This window comes from Ambystoma mexicanum, chromosome 1q (genome assembly GCF_040938575.1).
Source record: "Ambystoma mexicanum isolate Mex_15411 chromosome 1q, UKY_AmexF1_1, whole genome shotgun sequence".
Lineage (NCBI taxonomy): Eukaryota > Metazoa > Chordata > Amphibia > Caudata > Ambystomatidae > Ambystoma > Ambystoma mexicanum.
In genome coordinates, this window is record NC_090922.1 from 799,382,342 (window position 1) to 799,398,941 (window position 16,600).

General features: G+C 46.8%; 1 protein-coding gene across 3 annotated transcripts in view; it reads left to right on the top strand.

Annotated features, from left to right (window-relative positions):
• ABL2 (ABL proto-oncogene 2, non-receptor tyrosine kinase) overlaps positions 1-16,600 on the top strand; it is a 537,261-nt gene that overhangs the window by 407,379 nt on the left and 113,282 nt on the right. For all 3 annotated transcript variants that reach the window (XM_069641390.1, XM_069641389.1, XM_069641391.1), the window contains exons 8-9: positions 10,443-10,595; positions 11,805-11,894. In XM_069641390.1, coding sequence (XP_069497491.1) covers positions 10,443-10,595; positions 11,805-11,894 — 243 coding nt within the window. The remainder of the gene's footprint in view (positions 1-10,442; positions 10,596-11,804; positions 11,895-16,600) is intronic.

Consider the following 16,600-nt stretch of genomic DNA (forward strand, 5'->3'; position numbering starts at 1 on the left):
CTTTTTTCGCAATTTCTTGTTTGGTTGTAGTTTGAGGTGTTCCCCCTACAATTTTATGCGGGAACGGCCTTCGTGGGAGTTTTGTCTTCGGCGGATATCCTTTGTATTCCCTGCCAAGGCTCCCGTGTGTCTGAGAAGGCAGGAAGCGAGGGAGGAGTCCAAAACTCTCCAGCCCTTTCTTTCACCTTGCCTGAAAGGAGTACAGTCTCAATGACCACCCCTTTTTGTAAACTGCAGGGAGAGATTGCAGAATTTGTGCTGTAGTTCCTGATAAGCTCGAAGCTGCTGACAAGTCTACCACTGGAACCAAATCCAAAGAGGAAGATGATGAAAAGCCGGCTGAGATGATTTCCAGCGACCGGAGAGCCTGCTGTGTAACCGGAGCTTGCTGTTACTCTTCCTTCCAAGTGACCTGCAGATCCTGAAAACGACCCTGATCCTGGTGTGATCCACTAGACTCAAGAAGGCCTGCATTTTGAGCCCTCTCACGACATGCTGCGAACTTGCCAGGCTGCAATACACCAAAACCCTGGGACATTGAGCCATTGTGCGGTGCACGTTCATCGGAATTCTGAATCTCGCTGAAACATTGGGGGCATCCTGCTGGAACTCCAGAGACTTGATTTGAGTCCTTAAAGTCCCCTCACCATAGTGCTGGACTAGATTAGCGTGAGAATCCGACCAATATTCGGTCTTCTTCTGGCTCCTGAAAAGGGTACCAAAACCACACAGCCGTGACCAACCTCAAAGAAACTCTTTCCTGGAACCTTCCCAGTTAATCTCTGCTGCACATTCCATTCTCGTGTCCTTTCTTCAGTCACCACGACAAGGAATTCAAGGACTGAGTTTTCAATTGTAGAATCTGATGACGTCCTGCTGCAATCTCCTCTTCTCTGCTGATGTACTATGTTGGCTGGTGTGTTACTAAGCTTTTGGGGTGATTCATGTGATTGGTAGTTCTTTCCGGTTTGCCCAGGCCCAATGCTGGGGAATCCCTCCAGGGTGTCTTCTCTGAAGTCCCTGGAACCTTTCTACAACTCTAAAGTTAAATACCTATTGTTTTGAAGTGGTTTCCTCAGGAACTCTGATTTTTTTTCTACATCTGTGCCTATCCTGACCGGTCTGTTGGTCACTAAAGTACTAGTGACCCCCTCCTGCCACTGAGAAAACTCATACTCCGAGAAAAGGAAAAGGCTAATAATGGTTGGGTGTTTAGCCTAGAAATGTAAAGTGTTGTAAAGTCACTTGTCAAAGAGTTTGTTTGGTAACTGTACTTCTGAAATATGAGCAGTTACAAAAGTGTACTATCCTTTGAATGTGTTTTGTCATTCTTAAAGGTATATATATTTCTGAGGCTTGTGGAATCTGCTTAGATCACATGCTGTGCATAGGCCGACATCTAGTGGAAACTGCGGAGTATTACAGTTTGTTTTTCGAAACTCGAAAATGGACGTCGACACAGGGCGTGCCAGTAATACTATCCCTAGTGTGACGTCCACTGTACCCAAGATCCCTCACGCGTCTAGGATCCTCAGATTGTTTTTTACCGCCATACTGGTCGGAAGCATTTTGCGGAGTCCCATGGCCTTAGCCATACTTTTGCTAAAAATTTAAAATAATAATCTATTGACATCCTTCCCCACCCCAACGTCGAACTTCGACACTCGACGCCGGCTGGAGAAGAAATCGACCGTCGCCTGCTGGACGACGGATTTGGGCCTCGGAAGGCCGCTGGAATCGGCCTGGGCCTTGGAAGGCCTCTGGCCTCGGCCCTGCAAGTAGGGAGAGTGGGGGGTGGTACATACTCTACACTCTTGGTATATAGGTACACCTTATACATTTCCTACACTTAACAGCCCGCTGCCTCAAGGTGCATATGGAGGGTACCCCTTTTCAATTCTGCCCCAAGTGCAATCGCAAATACCCTTGGGTCGACAGGCACGCCACGTGCAATCTCTGCTTGCCGAGGGACCACCCCGAAGCGAACTGCAGAGCGTGTAGTAGGTTTAAACCTAAGACACTTAAGGACCATTCGACGAAGCGTTGGGCCCACCACGCCAGGCAGGCGGCCATGGCAGCGGAGGGCGCCTTCAGCGATGGCAGCAACGCCGTACTTTCGGACGGCGAGGGCATTACGGCGTCGAAAGACAGCCGAGCGCAGGTCCCCGACCTCGGAAGGTCGTCCGCAGGGCGGCTATGGGGAAGACCCCCGGCGGCACAAGCGCTTCACATACTACACACACTAAACACACTAGGTCCAACCGAGACTCGACGACGTCGAGTTCTCGGAAAGAGGCACAAACAGAACGGTCCGATTCGGTGTCCTCTGGGCGCTCTCGATCAAGATCGCCGCATGACTCCAGGGAATCATCCACTCTTACCAAGAGTGCCTCGCTCCCTAAGCTAACAGAAGTTCAATCGTCGGAAGACGAAGACGACTTCCACCCCCAGGCCGCGCTCCAGGAGTCGGAGCCCGCAGTTAAATCCAGCGAGGCCCCACGCTCGAAGGACAGGGACACCACCCCCGATCCTCGACACCAGGCGTCGAAAACCTCCGGAGCCACTAAAGGACAGGGAAAACATTTTTCCACTCACGGGGAGGGGGGGAAAACAGCAGAAGAAACAACCTTTGCACTCTTCCACACCTGTGAAACACACCACTCCCCCTAAACAGACAGACAAAACCAGGTCTGCTGATATGTCTAAAACCAGCAAAGCTACTCAAGATAAATCCCATAGACTTGCTGAGAGGGTCATCCCCAGTTCCAAAAAATGGTCCAGTGAAGACATAGATAGGGTCATGTCAAGAATGTCTTCTTTGGCAGATTTTTATGATAAAAATCCAGAACATTTCCTCTTGTATGATCCACAGGGGGCGACACCCTCAGGCTCTACTGATTCCCCCCCCCCCCCTCCCTGAGTAAGAAGCCCCGGTTTGAAACTCCAATGAGGTCAGAACCCTTCGAGGTACAACCATACGCAAGACCATACTCACTGTATCAAGGAGAGGCTTCCTTTTGTGAGGACCAAGAATTTTGTATGATAGAAGAGCAAACCGGCACTATGGGGATGATGAGGACCAGGAAGAGGAAGAGGGGGACCCGGAAACATACAGAGTAGATTCCCCGGTAGAGAACGAAGCCCCGGTTACCGACTCCCCGGTCGATAACCAACCCCTCCTAAACGAGGTTCTCGCACGCGCAGCAGAACATTTCCACATTGACACCCACGGTGTCCAGGAGGAAAGGGACTTCGCAGAAGTTAGTGGGAGAAAGGAGGCCTGTTGCCCAGACCATCCCTATCCTTAAGTCCATTCAGCGAAAAATAGATCCGTCCCTGGTGAACCCGAACCTCACCAGAGCAGTCAATCCCAGGGTTGAAAAACTTTTCAGGGCGGCCCAGTCTGACCCTCTCTATATAAGAGGACATCTGAAGCCAGACTCCCTAGTTGTCACCAACACTCGTAAGAGGGCTGGAACACCCTTGTCATCGTCCGAAGCTCCTCCCGACAAGGAGAGCAAAAAACTATACGGTTTCGGCAGGAAAGTAGCCTTAACGTCCGCCTATCAAGCAAGGATTGCAAACTCCACCACCCTGTTGGCCAGCTACAACTGCCATCAGTGGGAAGAAGTCGCGGCACTCATAGCCTCTGCTCCTGAACCTTTAAAGGGCCAGTTAGCTCGGATTTCCGCAGAGGGTAGAGCCGTGTCTGGTTGCATTTTGAAAGCAACCTTCGACGCCGCAGGCAACACAGGCAGATTGATAGCAGAAGGCACTGTTATCAAAAGACATGCGTGGTTACGGCAGTCTGGTTTTAAGGCAGAAACCCAGGCATCATTGTTGGACAAACCGGTGGAAACCGATCTGTTGTTTGGTAAGGTGGTCGAAGACGCACTGAAGAATGCCAAGGACGAATACGAAACACTCAAGTCCCTTGGCCAGTTAACCAATAAACCCCCTGACCATAGAGGGAATAGTAATTTTCGTCGCCCACGCGGCCAAAATTCCCAGAGAGGATCTACCTATTCCCAGGGGCAGGGTACAGTGGAACAACAACCAACAGTCTACCCAGGGTTACGGCAGGGGTAATAGGAGAGGTTGTGGTAAAGGCAGAGGCAGCCCCAACAAGGGAGGCGGCACGCCTCCACCAAAGCAGTGACGCTCAGTTCAGGGTCCCTTCTCACGCAACCCCAGTAGGGGGACGCATTTCCAACTTCACCCAGGCTTGGGAAGGGATCACATCAGACAGATGGGTGCTGTCAACAGTATCCACAGGATATTGTATAAAACTACTGCAGCGTCCCTGGAACCATCCTCCACGACAAAGAGTACACTCTTTAGAACATCAGAAGATTCTCCTCGAGGAGATCGCCATTCTGCTAGAAAAGGACGCGATAGAACTCGTCCCGGGACACCAGGTAAACAAGGGTATTTATTCAACTTACTTCCTTGTGCCAAAGAAAGATTTGACAATGTGCCCAGTATTGGACTTACGGCCTGCCAACAAGTATGTCGAGCCCCAAAAATTTCGTATGACCACACTACAAGAGGTAATCCCCCTCCTAAAAAAGGGGGATTACATGGCAACCTTGGATATGAAAGATGCTTATTTTCATATTTCCATGTTCCCACCGCACAGAAAGTATTTGCGCTTCAAGGTGGACAGTCGACACTACCAATTCAAGGTACTGCCCTTCGGGATAGCTTCAGCACCAAGGGTATTCACCAAGGTACTGGCGGTGGCGGCTACACACCTACGCAGGGAGGAAATCCCAGTGTACCCTTATCTGGACGACTGGCTCATAACGGGGGAAACACCAGGAATTTGCAGGACAAACATTCAAAGGACTATCGACCTCCTTCATGAGTTAGGCTTCTCAATCAACGAGAAAAAGTCAAGCCTAGTGCCAAGCACCTCAAAACAATTCCTAGGAGCAATCCTAGATACCCAAGAGGGGTTGACCTTTCCTTCAGAAGAACGAATTCGGAATATACTACTGCAAATTCCGCACTATCAGTCTGGTCAACAAATAACGGTACGCAAAGCAATGCGTTTACTAGGCATGATGGCGTCATTTATTTACCTGGTCCCCCACGCGCCCCTGCGCATGCGTCCCATGCAGGAATGGTTGGCTAAACAGTGGTCTCAGGCAAGTGGTCAGTGGGACGATCTAGTGGTCGTTTCACCAACACTGGTACAAAGCCTTCACTGGTGGACAATAGAGAATCTCGCACAGGGGAAACCCTTTTACGATCCAGAGGTACAGGCAATAGTCACTACAGATGCATGCCTGACAGGGTGGGGAGCTCACCATCTCCACCACACAGCTCAGGGTCTCTGGTCTCACTCAGTGGCCAAGAACCACATCAACCTGCTAGAGCTTCTGGCAGTATTCAGAGCGCTTCAGGCGTTCGAGCCCCACCTACTAAACCTGTCAGTGCAAATCCGGACGGACAGCATTACAGCCATGTTCTACCTGAACAAGCAAGGAGGGACTCGCTCGCCAAATCTGTCCAAGCTTGCCCATAAAATCTGGATAGGGGCACTCAGACGGAACATCTTCCTGTCATCACAACATGTTCCAGGGGAGCTCAATTCCCTAGCGGATGCTCTGAGCAGAGACTCCCTCCCAAAGGAACACGAATGGGTTCTACACAGAGAGGTCGTAGAAGATATCTTCTCTCAGTGGGGTTTCCCCACTATAGACCTATTCGCCACAAGCGAAAACAGACAATGCCCAGGATTTGCATCCAGGTTCCCCCAACCAGACTCCCAGGGGAACGCCCAGTGGATGAACTGGTCAGGGATGTTTGCGTACGCTTTTCCACCAACTCCTCATCAGGAAAGTGGTGAACAAGATGAACAGAGAGTCGATGACGCTCATCCTAGTTGCTCCCATGTGGGCAAGACAACTGTGGTTCCCACACCTACGCAGGATGGCAGTGTGCGAGCCCATCAAACTTCCAGCCTGGTACAACCAATTGTCCCAGCACCAAGGTCAAACAGTGCACCAGCAACTCAACTCAATGAACCTGGCAGCATGGCTCCTGAGGTCATAGAGTTTGGTCATCTCAATTTGCCTCAGAGGTGTATGGACATCCTAAAGGAATCTAGGAAACCAAACACAAGGCACTGTTACTTTGACAAGTGGAAGAGGTTCGTTATCTGGTGCCAGAGTAGATCAATCAACCCCGTTGATTGCACTCCTTCCACTATTGTTACATACATGCTCCACCTGCTGGATGCAGGATTGGTTTTTAACTCACTGAAAGTACACCTGGCAGCCCTGTCGGCTTACACCACTTCCCATAGCAAGGTTTCGTGGTGGAAAGTACCAGTAGTTAAAGCCTTCATGGAAGGAGTAAAGAGACTTCACCCTCCTATTTCAAACCCACCACCAGGGTGGGACCTTAATGTGGCGCTAGCCAAGCTCATGGGCCCCCCCTTTCGAACCCATGCATAAAAGCAGTCTCAAACACCTGACTTCTAAAACGGCCTTCTTAGTAGCTATTACTTCTATAAGAAGGGTCAGTGAAATTCAGGCTCTGTCAGTGCAGGATCCCTTCTTTACTGTCCATAAAGACAAACTGGTTTTACGCACACACCCTAGGTTCTCACCTAAATTTATTTCTAAATTCCATGTAAACCAGTCCATCGATCTTCCGGCTTTCTTCCAGGACCCGCAAAGCTCGGCTGAGGTGAAACTACACACCCTAGATGTGCGTAGGGCGGTCCTCTACTATGTAAAAAGACCAAACCGCTAAGAAAAACAGATCAACTGTTTGTCTCCGTAGCTACAGGCAGAGAGGGGGATCGCGTGTCTAAAGGTGCCATCTCGAAGTGGATTATTAACTGTATCCAGCTGTGTTACTCACTTTCTGAAAGAACTCTGCCTTTCACGCCAAGAGCCCACTCTACTAGAGGCATTGGGGCCACTCTGGCTTTCATTGCAAATGTACCCCTTGACACCATTTGCAAAGCAGCTACTTGGAGCTCTATTCACACTTTTACTCAGCATTACTGCATTGACGCCCATTCCAAGGCAGATACACAAGTGGGACAAGCGGTTCTAAGACACTTATTTGCTCATGACCCTTCTCACATCCCACCTCCTTCTTCAGGTACTGCTCGCTAATCTATGCACAGCATGTGATCTAAGCAGATTCTACAAGCCTCAGAAGGGATACATTACTCACCGTAATCGTATTTCTGATGCTTGTATCTGCTTAGATTCACATGCAACCCACCCTTCCTCCCCTCTGAGAGAAGGCGCATGATTGCTTGTAGTCTTACCTTTCAGTCTATCTGCTTGGATTATCTGTACTCACGCTACTCCTCATGCCAGAAAAAATACAATCTGAGGATCCTAGACGCGTGAGGGATCTTGGGTACAGTGGACGTCACACTAGGGATAGTATTACTGGCACGCCCTGTGTCGACGCCCATTTTCGAGTTTCGAAAAACAAACTGTAATACTCCGCAGCTTCCACTAGATGTCGGCCTATGCACAGCATGTGAATCTAAGCAGATATAAGCATCAGAAATACGATTATGGTGAGTAATGTATCCCATATATATATTCTTACTTGCCTGTGAATTGGATCCACCCCTTCCCAAAAGTAATGCTGTTTGCTTCACCTAACTATTTCTTTCAGAAAATAAGTGTATAAGTTTACCTACTGGGTCTTGCTTCCCCTGACCCGCTGTATAGATTGCCTACAATATGTCTGCCTTGGGGTTTTACCTTGAATAGCTGTGTGCCATTCTTAAAAAATGTGCTGTGGGTTTAGCTGTCCTTCGTCTCCTTTGTGCAATCCTAAAATAGTTTAAAGAGTTATTACTTACCTTAGACTCTGTTCCACTGATCTGGAAAGCAACTATAATAGTCTATTACAACATTTGGTCTTACTCAGCTGGTTTAACTGGTGCTTATCATAAATGTAGTTATAGGTTCATAGTGTTCCATGAATTTGTGTTCCACTATTCGGAATATTTTCCTGATAATGGGCTTGGTTTACCAAGTGATTTCTTAAACCGAGTTTCACTGCATGACTAACAGGGTCTACTACCGTTGAATTACAGAAAGTAATCTAAAAGGAACTTCTGATTTTACTCCCCCTGAATAGGTGTGTTCTGTTCTAAATATGTATTATTGGGACTGACTTACCTAGAATTACTGTTAGTTATTCTGAATAAGGTTTATGCTTTGGTCTGTGTACCTTAAGCATTGTGTTTTTATACTGTGCTTATGATTCTATGACAAAATACTTAACCCCAAGATTTACCTAGGCCTGCTTGTATTTCTGTTGTATGCTACAGGTTCTTTGTACTGTCCTACAGCCATCTCTCCCTCCTAAGATGAGCCTGGCTGCTCTGTCTACGATACCAAATACTTGAGTTTTGTACTGTCTCAGTTGTGTGATTTTGTGAAGCCCTTAAATCTAGGAGCCAGCTGTAGGCAGGTCAGAATAGGGTTCAGTTGCAGGAAAGTCAAGAGTTCCAGAGGATATCTCTTCAGACAAGTATTCACTTTAGAGTTTGTTGTAAGTGTTCAGGGATTTCACAGAAGGCTCCCTGTATGCGTTCCACCATTAAGCCTGGGCGAATGGTATTGGCAAACTCCCAAACACTTGAATCACCCACTCAGCCTCACAGGATTCACACAAGATTGAAAGTAAGTATTACCCAAGCCAACACAGTACCTCAGCAGAAAAGAAGAGCTCCTGGGTGGATGCCTTCAGGATGCAGCAGCACAGGAACCAGTTCCTGGTTCTTGGTCTGGAGATGAAAGAAATGGACACTGAATGGAAACTTGCAGCAGCAGTCGCTAGAGGAGGCTTCCAACAAAGGATTTTTCGTGGCTCTGAGGATTTGGCACCCTTTTACTGGCACCAGATGAACGAATATCGCTGGTCGGATTCTCTTCACTCTCTCGGACTTGCTTTCTGGTGAGGGGACTTCAGGGATTCGAATCTGGTCTCTGGAATCTGACTTCGGAAAACCATGCACCACACACTGGCTCAAGGTCTCTGTGTATTGGCGGTTTGCAGCCCAGCAGGGTTGCAACATGTTGAGGGATGGTTCAAAATGCAGGTCTTATCAAGACTACTGGATCTCTCCAGCCTCTGGGTAGGAGTCGTCTCGTGCGGGACCCCCAGGTCAATTGGAAGGACTGGTTACATCAAGCTCCAGTTACACAGCAGGCTCTCTGCTCGCTGGAAATTGTTACAGCCATCTTTTCTTCGCCTTCCTCTTTGGATTCAGCTCCAGTGGTCGACTTGTCAGCAGCTTCCAGGATTGGATTATTTATCAGGAACTACAGCATAACTTCTGCAAACTCTCCCTGCAGTTTACAAAAAGGGGCAGTCTGGCTGCCCAATAAGAACAGCCAGCCCCCCAGTGTGAACTGGGTCCTTTCAAGCAAGTTGAAAGACAAAGGGCTGCAGAGTTTTGGACTCCCCCCTCTCTTCCTTCCTTCACATATACTCTGAGGACCCGGCAGGGAATACAAAGGATTCCCGCTGAAGACAAAACTTCAACCAAGGTCTTTCCTGCCTATGACTGCAGAAGAAGACCTAAGGAACAACAAGCAAATAAGAAAAGGCAAAAAAGGAGCCCACCATTCTAGCAGAGTGGTGACTCTCATGTGCATTACCATGGCTGATTTGACAGCCTGCGAGTAATAATTACTAAAAGTCATAAATGCAGTTTCACTCCCAACAGCCACTCAAGTTAACTTGCAATTGTAACAGAAATGTTAACAGGTAAGTGAAAGGGGATACAGTGCATCTCCCCAGCACTCCTCAGTAGGGAATCCCACTTTATTTATTGGGAACAGTAGTTCACCCAAGATATAAAGAGAAATTAAAATGGAAGCCCAAAGGCAACCCAGCACCACTGCATTTTACATGCTGTGTGCTCCCAAAGGGAAATACCTAAAGGCCAAAAGTTAAAGTGAACTATAAATGTATACACACATTATGGAGAGTCATAAAAAAGTAAAAGACTAGGTGAGAGGGGAAAGGGATTCCCACTCACCTAGGGACAAGGAAAAATAATCACCAAGTCCAAGCAAAATGTTCTGGGGTTGACATAGGTCAGGAAGATTTATGACAGATATGAATGTTTTATCTAACAGGTATAACTTTTGTGAATGTGAGAACCCTTCCCATTTTGAAGAACTACTTCTACATATAAGTAACCTTTCCTTATCTCACGTGGAATTCTTCCCAAATTCAATGGTTGACTATTAATGCAGAATTGAGGATCTCTCGGTTGTGGAGAAATATTAGGTGAACACCCATCCTGGAGAACTAACGTTTAGAGTATATTTTACATACATCATTGAGAAGTGCACACCAACTGTCATTAGATAAGCTTCCTGTTCACTTTCATGCCGCAGGAACATGTTATAAGCTTGTTCTTTCCTTTCTTTACATAGCCTTTGGAGTACTGCTGTGGGAAATTGCCACGTATGGGATGTCGCCATACCCTGGCATCGATTTGTCCCAGGTCTATGATCTCCTTGAGAAAGGCTACCGGATGGAACAGCCAGAGGGATGCCCCCCTACAGTCTATGAACTCATGAGAGCTTGTGAGTCTTTCAGTCTTTCCTGCCTCTCTTCTGGGATTTGGGGTAGGGAAATTTGTTGTAATGATTTCAGTTAAATGCCAACTGCTCTTACTGTACCCAGAACCTCTGATCCTCCTCCTCCATCATCCAGCCACAACGCACCGACTGCAGGTGTTCCCCCAAAATCTCATGTTTTTCTATCATTCTCTACAGCTCCTGATATAGGGCTAGCAGGTACAACAGATGTGGTGGTCCACATGGTATCCCTTACCCAGCTGCATTCATACCTTTTTAAAACCATTTGTAAGCCAACTCCAGGCTGAACTCTTAACTATGCCACCCAAACCAATGTGTATTTGTAAATACATTGCTAATCACACCACCTTTGAATACAGCCCAATCAAGCCTCTATGAGAAGCTCACAAGATGGTCTTCAACGAGGTGTCAGTGTTGCCACAATGGATCGTGAAGCACGCCACGACTATGAAACATAACTTATGCTTGTACGGGCACGCATACGTCTCATTAAACACTACTCGATTGCACACACCCAAAACGTTCATCGCCTCCTCCAGTAGAGTACAACTAAGACCATGCAATATTCGGACCAGCCGTTCACATATCTGACCCACCTGACATTCCCACTCCTCTGGCAAGCTGTCACAGCACCCTTTCACTCAGCGATAACTATGGGTTGGTGTTGGGGACCCACCCACTCCCTATCCACCTCCTTGTTAGCTAAAAAAGCACAAAGTTTTAGAAATCCACTCTTCTTCCATCTCAGACTACGGTCATTCGAAGGGTGTTCAAACCCACAGCTCACTGATGGCCATACCATTGACAATAGGGGCTGTAGAAGTGCCATTTAGCATAACATAACTAAAATACTAATGGTTAGATCACAATTTTGGCCGAAAAGGGACCTGTGACAGAGGGAGAGGATGTGATCTTTCTATGATTACTCAGTTTTTGCTCCAGTGGGAAGCTAGGTTTACAGTGTTGAGCTCTGTTCGCCAAGAAGGTAGCTGCTCAAATACCTCTACTCGCTCCAATCTTTTCTCCCCTAAGCCAGCATTCCAACACAGTTATACCTATGACCTCCTGCTGAAAGCAGAACATTCATTTACTCCGCTCCTTGCATCCTGTCCTGCTAGGGAATTTGGTTGCTCATTTGCAGTCCAGTGAGCCACTGTGGCAATCTTGAAAATGTTCTCTTTTTCCTCAATACAGGCTGGCAGTGGAACCCCTCTGACAGGCCTACCTTTGCACAGACTCATCAGGCTTTTGAGACCATGTTTCATGACTCCAACATCAATGAAGGTGAGCGGAGCAGTTTCTGAAAAATATCCGAACTATGGATGTATTCCCCCCCCACTCCCTCTTGGTACCTGCAGGGGTGTGTGGGGTGGGGGTGTCTGGGGAGGACGTGTGGGGGGTGTGGGTATAATGGCAGGTTGTTGTGAGTTTATAAATACTACTCAACCATGTTAATCCAGAAAAGATGTATGTGCTGGAAAACTATTGCTAGATGAGCATAATCTAGAGGGAATTGTCAATTTGGGGCACTGTTATGTAAAACCAGATTTACACGTCCTGTCAGAGATGTACAACATGTAAGATCATTACTCATTTCCATAGTTGGTAGATGAGACGGCTATCTAGGCACACGTCTGTCATAGACGCACTGATCAGATTTCAAATTTTGTTAAGTACTTTAGACCGATGCTTATGTGCAAAAAATGTGTTTAATGTCATCCCTGATTAAAGGGTGCTACTGCCCACAAAATGATATATATGTTCGGTAAGATTTTCATATTGGTGATTAATCTTACTGACCTGTGTCAACCCCAGAGCGTTTTGCTAGTACGTGGTAATTATTTGACCTTGCCCCTAGGTGAGTGGGAATATTTTTCCCCCTCACCTAGTTTCTTACTCTTTTTATGGTTGACCTTTTTATGTCTCTCCATAGTGTATGGTTGGAGTCATAGTTTCCTATAACCTTTGGATTTGAATGGCTGGTGGCAGTGGTTTTACCTTATAAATTCAGTCTAGGTAATACACCAAGGGGGCCACCATTTTTCTAAAATGGTGGGCTCCTTTTTTCACCATTGCTTGTGTGCTTGCTGTTTCTGAGGTCTTCCTCTGCCATTTCGGTGGGCACGAGCTTGGTGGAAGTTTTGTCTTTGGCAGGCATACTTTGGATTCCCCGCCCAGCCTCCAGAGGTTCTGAGAAGGCAGGAAGCGAGGGAGGAGTCCAAAACTCTGAAGCCCTTTCTTTCACTGTGCTTGAAAAGAACCATCTCTGAGTGGGGGGCGGGGTCTGGTTGTCCTGATTGGACAGCCGGGGAGCGCCCCTTGCTGTAGAATGCAAGGAGAGAATGCAGAAGCTGTGCTGTAGTTCCTGTTAAATACTCTGAACCTGGAAACTGCTGACACGTTGACCACTTGAGCTGAAACCAAAGAGAAAGATGAAGAAACGACAGCCGTAGCAATTTCCAGTGACCGGAGAACCTGCTTTTACCCTTCATTCCAAGCAACCTGCGGATCCCGAAAAGGATGACCCTGACCCAGAGCCTGGTGAGACCCACTAGACTCCAGAAGATCTGCATTTTGTGCCATCCCTTGGCGTGCTGCAACCTTGCCATGCTCCAATACCCTGGGACCTCGAGCCATCGGGCGATGCACGGCCTTCCAAATTCTGAATCTTGATGAAAGTTTGCATTGCATCCTCCTGGATCTCCAGGGACACGAATCGAAATCTTGAAATCCCCTCACCAGAGTGCTGGACCAGATTAGCCACGAGAATCTGACTAGCAGATATTCGGTCTTCTCCTGGCTCGTGAAAACAGTGCCAAAACCACAGAACCCAATCCAGCTGCGGAAAAGCGCTTGCCTGGAGTCTTCCCTGTTGATCCCTGCTGCAAATTCCCTTCCAGTGTCCTGTCTTCAGTCTTCACAACATGGAATTCATCGGCTAGGTTTTTGGCTGCTGTAGAGCCTGAAGACGTCCAGCTACAAACCCTTCGTTTGTGCTGAGGTACTGTTGGCATGGGTATTACTTACCGTAAGCCTTGTGTGATTCCTGTGAAGCTTAGGGGGTGATTCATGTAATTGGGAGTCATTTCATCCACATCGCCCTAGCCCATTGCTGGAATCCTGACCTGTCTGTTGGCAACTAGAGACCCAGTGGCCCCCCTCCTGCCACTGACAACACTCATGCTCCAAGAATGGGGAAGGACTTATACAGTTTGGTCCTTTTGCCTAGTTAATGCAACACATGTTGAAAAGTTACTTACTTGTAATAGAGTTGGTTTAAGTGTCCCTCTGAAATGTGAGCAGTTACAAAAGTTCTTACTATACTTTGAATGTGTTTTGCCATTCTGAAAAGTATATATAAGGTTATTTTACTCGCCCGTGAATTGGGTCCCCCTCTTCCCAAAAGTAATGCTGTTGGCTTCACCTAACTATTTCTTTCAGAAAATAAGTGTATATGTTTACTAACTGGGTCTTGCTTCCCCTGACTTGCTGTTTAGTCGTCTATAATACATCTTCCTTGGGGTTTATTTAGCTTGAATAGCTGTGTGTCATTCTTCATAAGTGTGTTTGGGGTTTTACTAACATTGGTCTGCCTTGTGCCATCCTAAAATATGTTAGCGAGTTATTGCTTACCTCCATCTGTGTTTCACTGACCTGAAAGGCAACTGTAATAGTTTATTACAACATTAGGTCTTACTTACCTAGTATAACTGAGGGTTATCCTGAATGTAGTTGTAAGTTTATAATGTTCCATGAATTTGTGTTACACTATTCAGAAAAGTAACCTGGTAACAGGGTTGGTTTACAATGTGATTTATTAATTGTGCGTCTCTTCATGACTGACAGAATCTACTACCCTTGACTTACTTTAAATTAATCTAAAAGTAACGTGTGGTTTCACTCCCCCTGAAAAGGTGTGTTCTATTCTAAATGTGTATGATTAGGTCTGACTTGCCTGGCAATACTTTGTGATTCTGAAAAAGGTCTATGCATGGGTCTGTGTACCTTAAGCATTGTGTTTTTATAATGTGTTTGAGTCTATGACAAAGTACTTAAACACCAAAATTTACCATGGCTCATTTGTATTTATAATAAACCTTTGTAATACTTCTGGGTGTAAGTGTTTCTGTTGAACCATTTGTATGCTACATGTTCTTTGTACTTTCCTACAGCCCTCTCTCCCTCCTAAAATAAGTCTGGCTGCTCAGTCTACGCAATCAAATAATCAGTTGGTGCATCTTTATACTAAGAATGGAGTTTTTTTACTGTCTCAGTTGTATGGTTTTACTAAGCCCTTGGCTTCAGAAAATCTGCCCCAACAACATTCATTAACTTACATTCTAAGGGTGTTTACCCTCATTGCTGGTGACCTTTAATGTCCGTGTCGCATGCCCACATGTATACATTTGTCATGTCCAATTTTCTCAATGCTTACGGTAAATTAATCCTGGAGCATGATACAGAGAGCATTATGATGTGGCCAATGAGAAGACAATCTGCATCATGTTCCCGTCCCCAAACCATCAGTACTTTGCTGCATGAGTATCGGGGAGGAGCAGCTCTGTGGCTAAGAAAAGACTTGCGCAACAAAAGTCCTATTTCAAATGGATTGTGTCCTCCCACCTATTACCCTTCTTAGATATTCGTATCTTCAGCTTTGCTGCTTTGGCAAAAAAGATTCTTTCGACCAGAGGGCGCTGTGCTCGAGATCACTTCGTCGATGTCCCTCAGAGGTTGCCGTCGAGTGTCGTCATCCGAAGTATAAGGGGCTCAAGCATCGCCAGTTAGCTTCAGTTCCGTTTTTCCGACAGCTTTTGCTTCGTGTCACAAAAACAGCACTTCAGTTCTTCAAACGATGTCTTCGTCATCGAATCCTTCCACGCCAAAAACTGGCTTTAAAAAGTGTCAGAAATGCGGGAAGATGTAGTCCATCACCGACCCCCATCGAAATTGCCTCTGGTGTTTGGGTCAGGATCATCTGGTCTACGAATGCGGTTCCTGTCAGGCAATGACCAACAAAGCTCTTAAGGAACGAAGAAGTAAACTGGCGGTGGGGGAGAAATCCTCGAAGTCTTTTTGAGAAAAAAGAAAGACTCGGGGGAGTCGAGTGGTAAATCTGGATGCAAGTCGAGGAAATCAAGATCGAGGAGTCGGTCAAGGAAATCATCCTCTTCTTCATCAAAAAAATCGAAGAAAAAGTGACACTGATCTCCCTCTTCCTCGTCTTCGTCATCTGAGACAGGGTTTATCACCTGCCCTTCAAGGCATGATTCCCCTAGAAAGTGGGAGGCTTTTAGAGCTTCGATGATGAGAATCTTTGAGAACGCGGCCCAGACCCACTCGAAGAAATCTCGTCAGGACCATGCCCCACCTCATTCTAAAAGTGACAGAGGGAGGGAGTTCAAAGACCAAACTGTCAAAATCCGACGAAAAATCGTCGAGGGTGTCATCGAGGAAAACCTCTCCAATACCTCATTCAAAAAGTAAATCATGCGTACCAGTGCATAAACCGGAGGGAACACCTGACAAAGTGCCCAACCGTTATTAAAGGCGGTGTCGAAGGTTCCCTCAACACCTCTGTCGAAGGGCTATTCGACACCAGTATCAAAGGCGTCGACAGTTCATGCATCAATGCTTTCATCGGGGGCTCCTTCAACTGTGTCAAAGCCTGCGTCGACAACATTGACGCCATCAACGCCATTGTCGAAGTCCACTCTAATTCCGGCACCCAAATCGACTTCTTTGTCGAAGCCAAGATCTATGCCCATTGAATCCCCAAGTAGAAGATTTTATCCTGAGTCTAGACAGGATTTTTATAGATCTATGTCTTCTATTTTTGAAGAGCAATCCTCTGAAGAGGACATCTCTCCTCCTGGGTTTAGATTTGGGACAAAAGATGTTCCTGAGGAGTTAGTTGATGCTCACTCTAAGATGGCTGACCTGTATGAGTGTCTGCAGACAGCAAGTGGTCTGGACACGTCTCCTCTGTT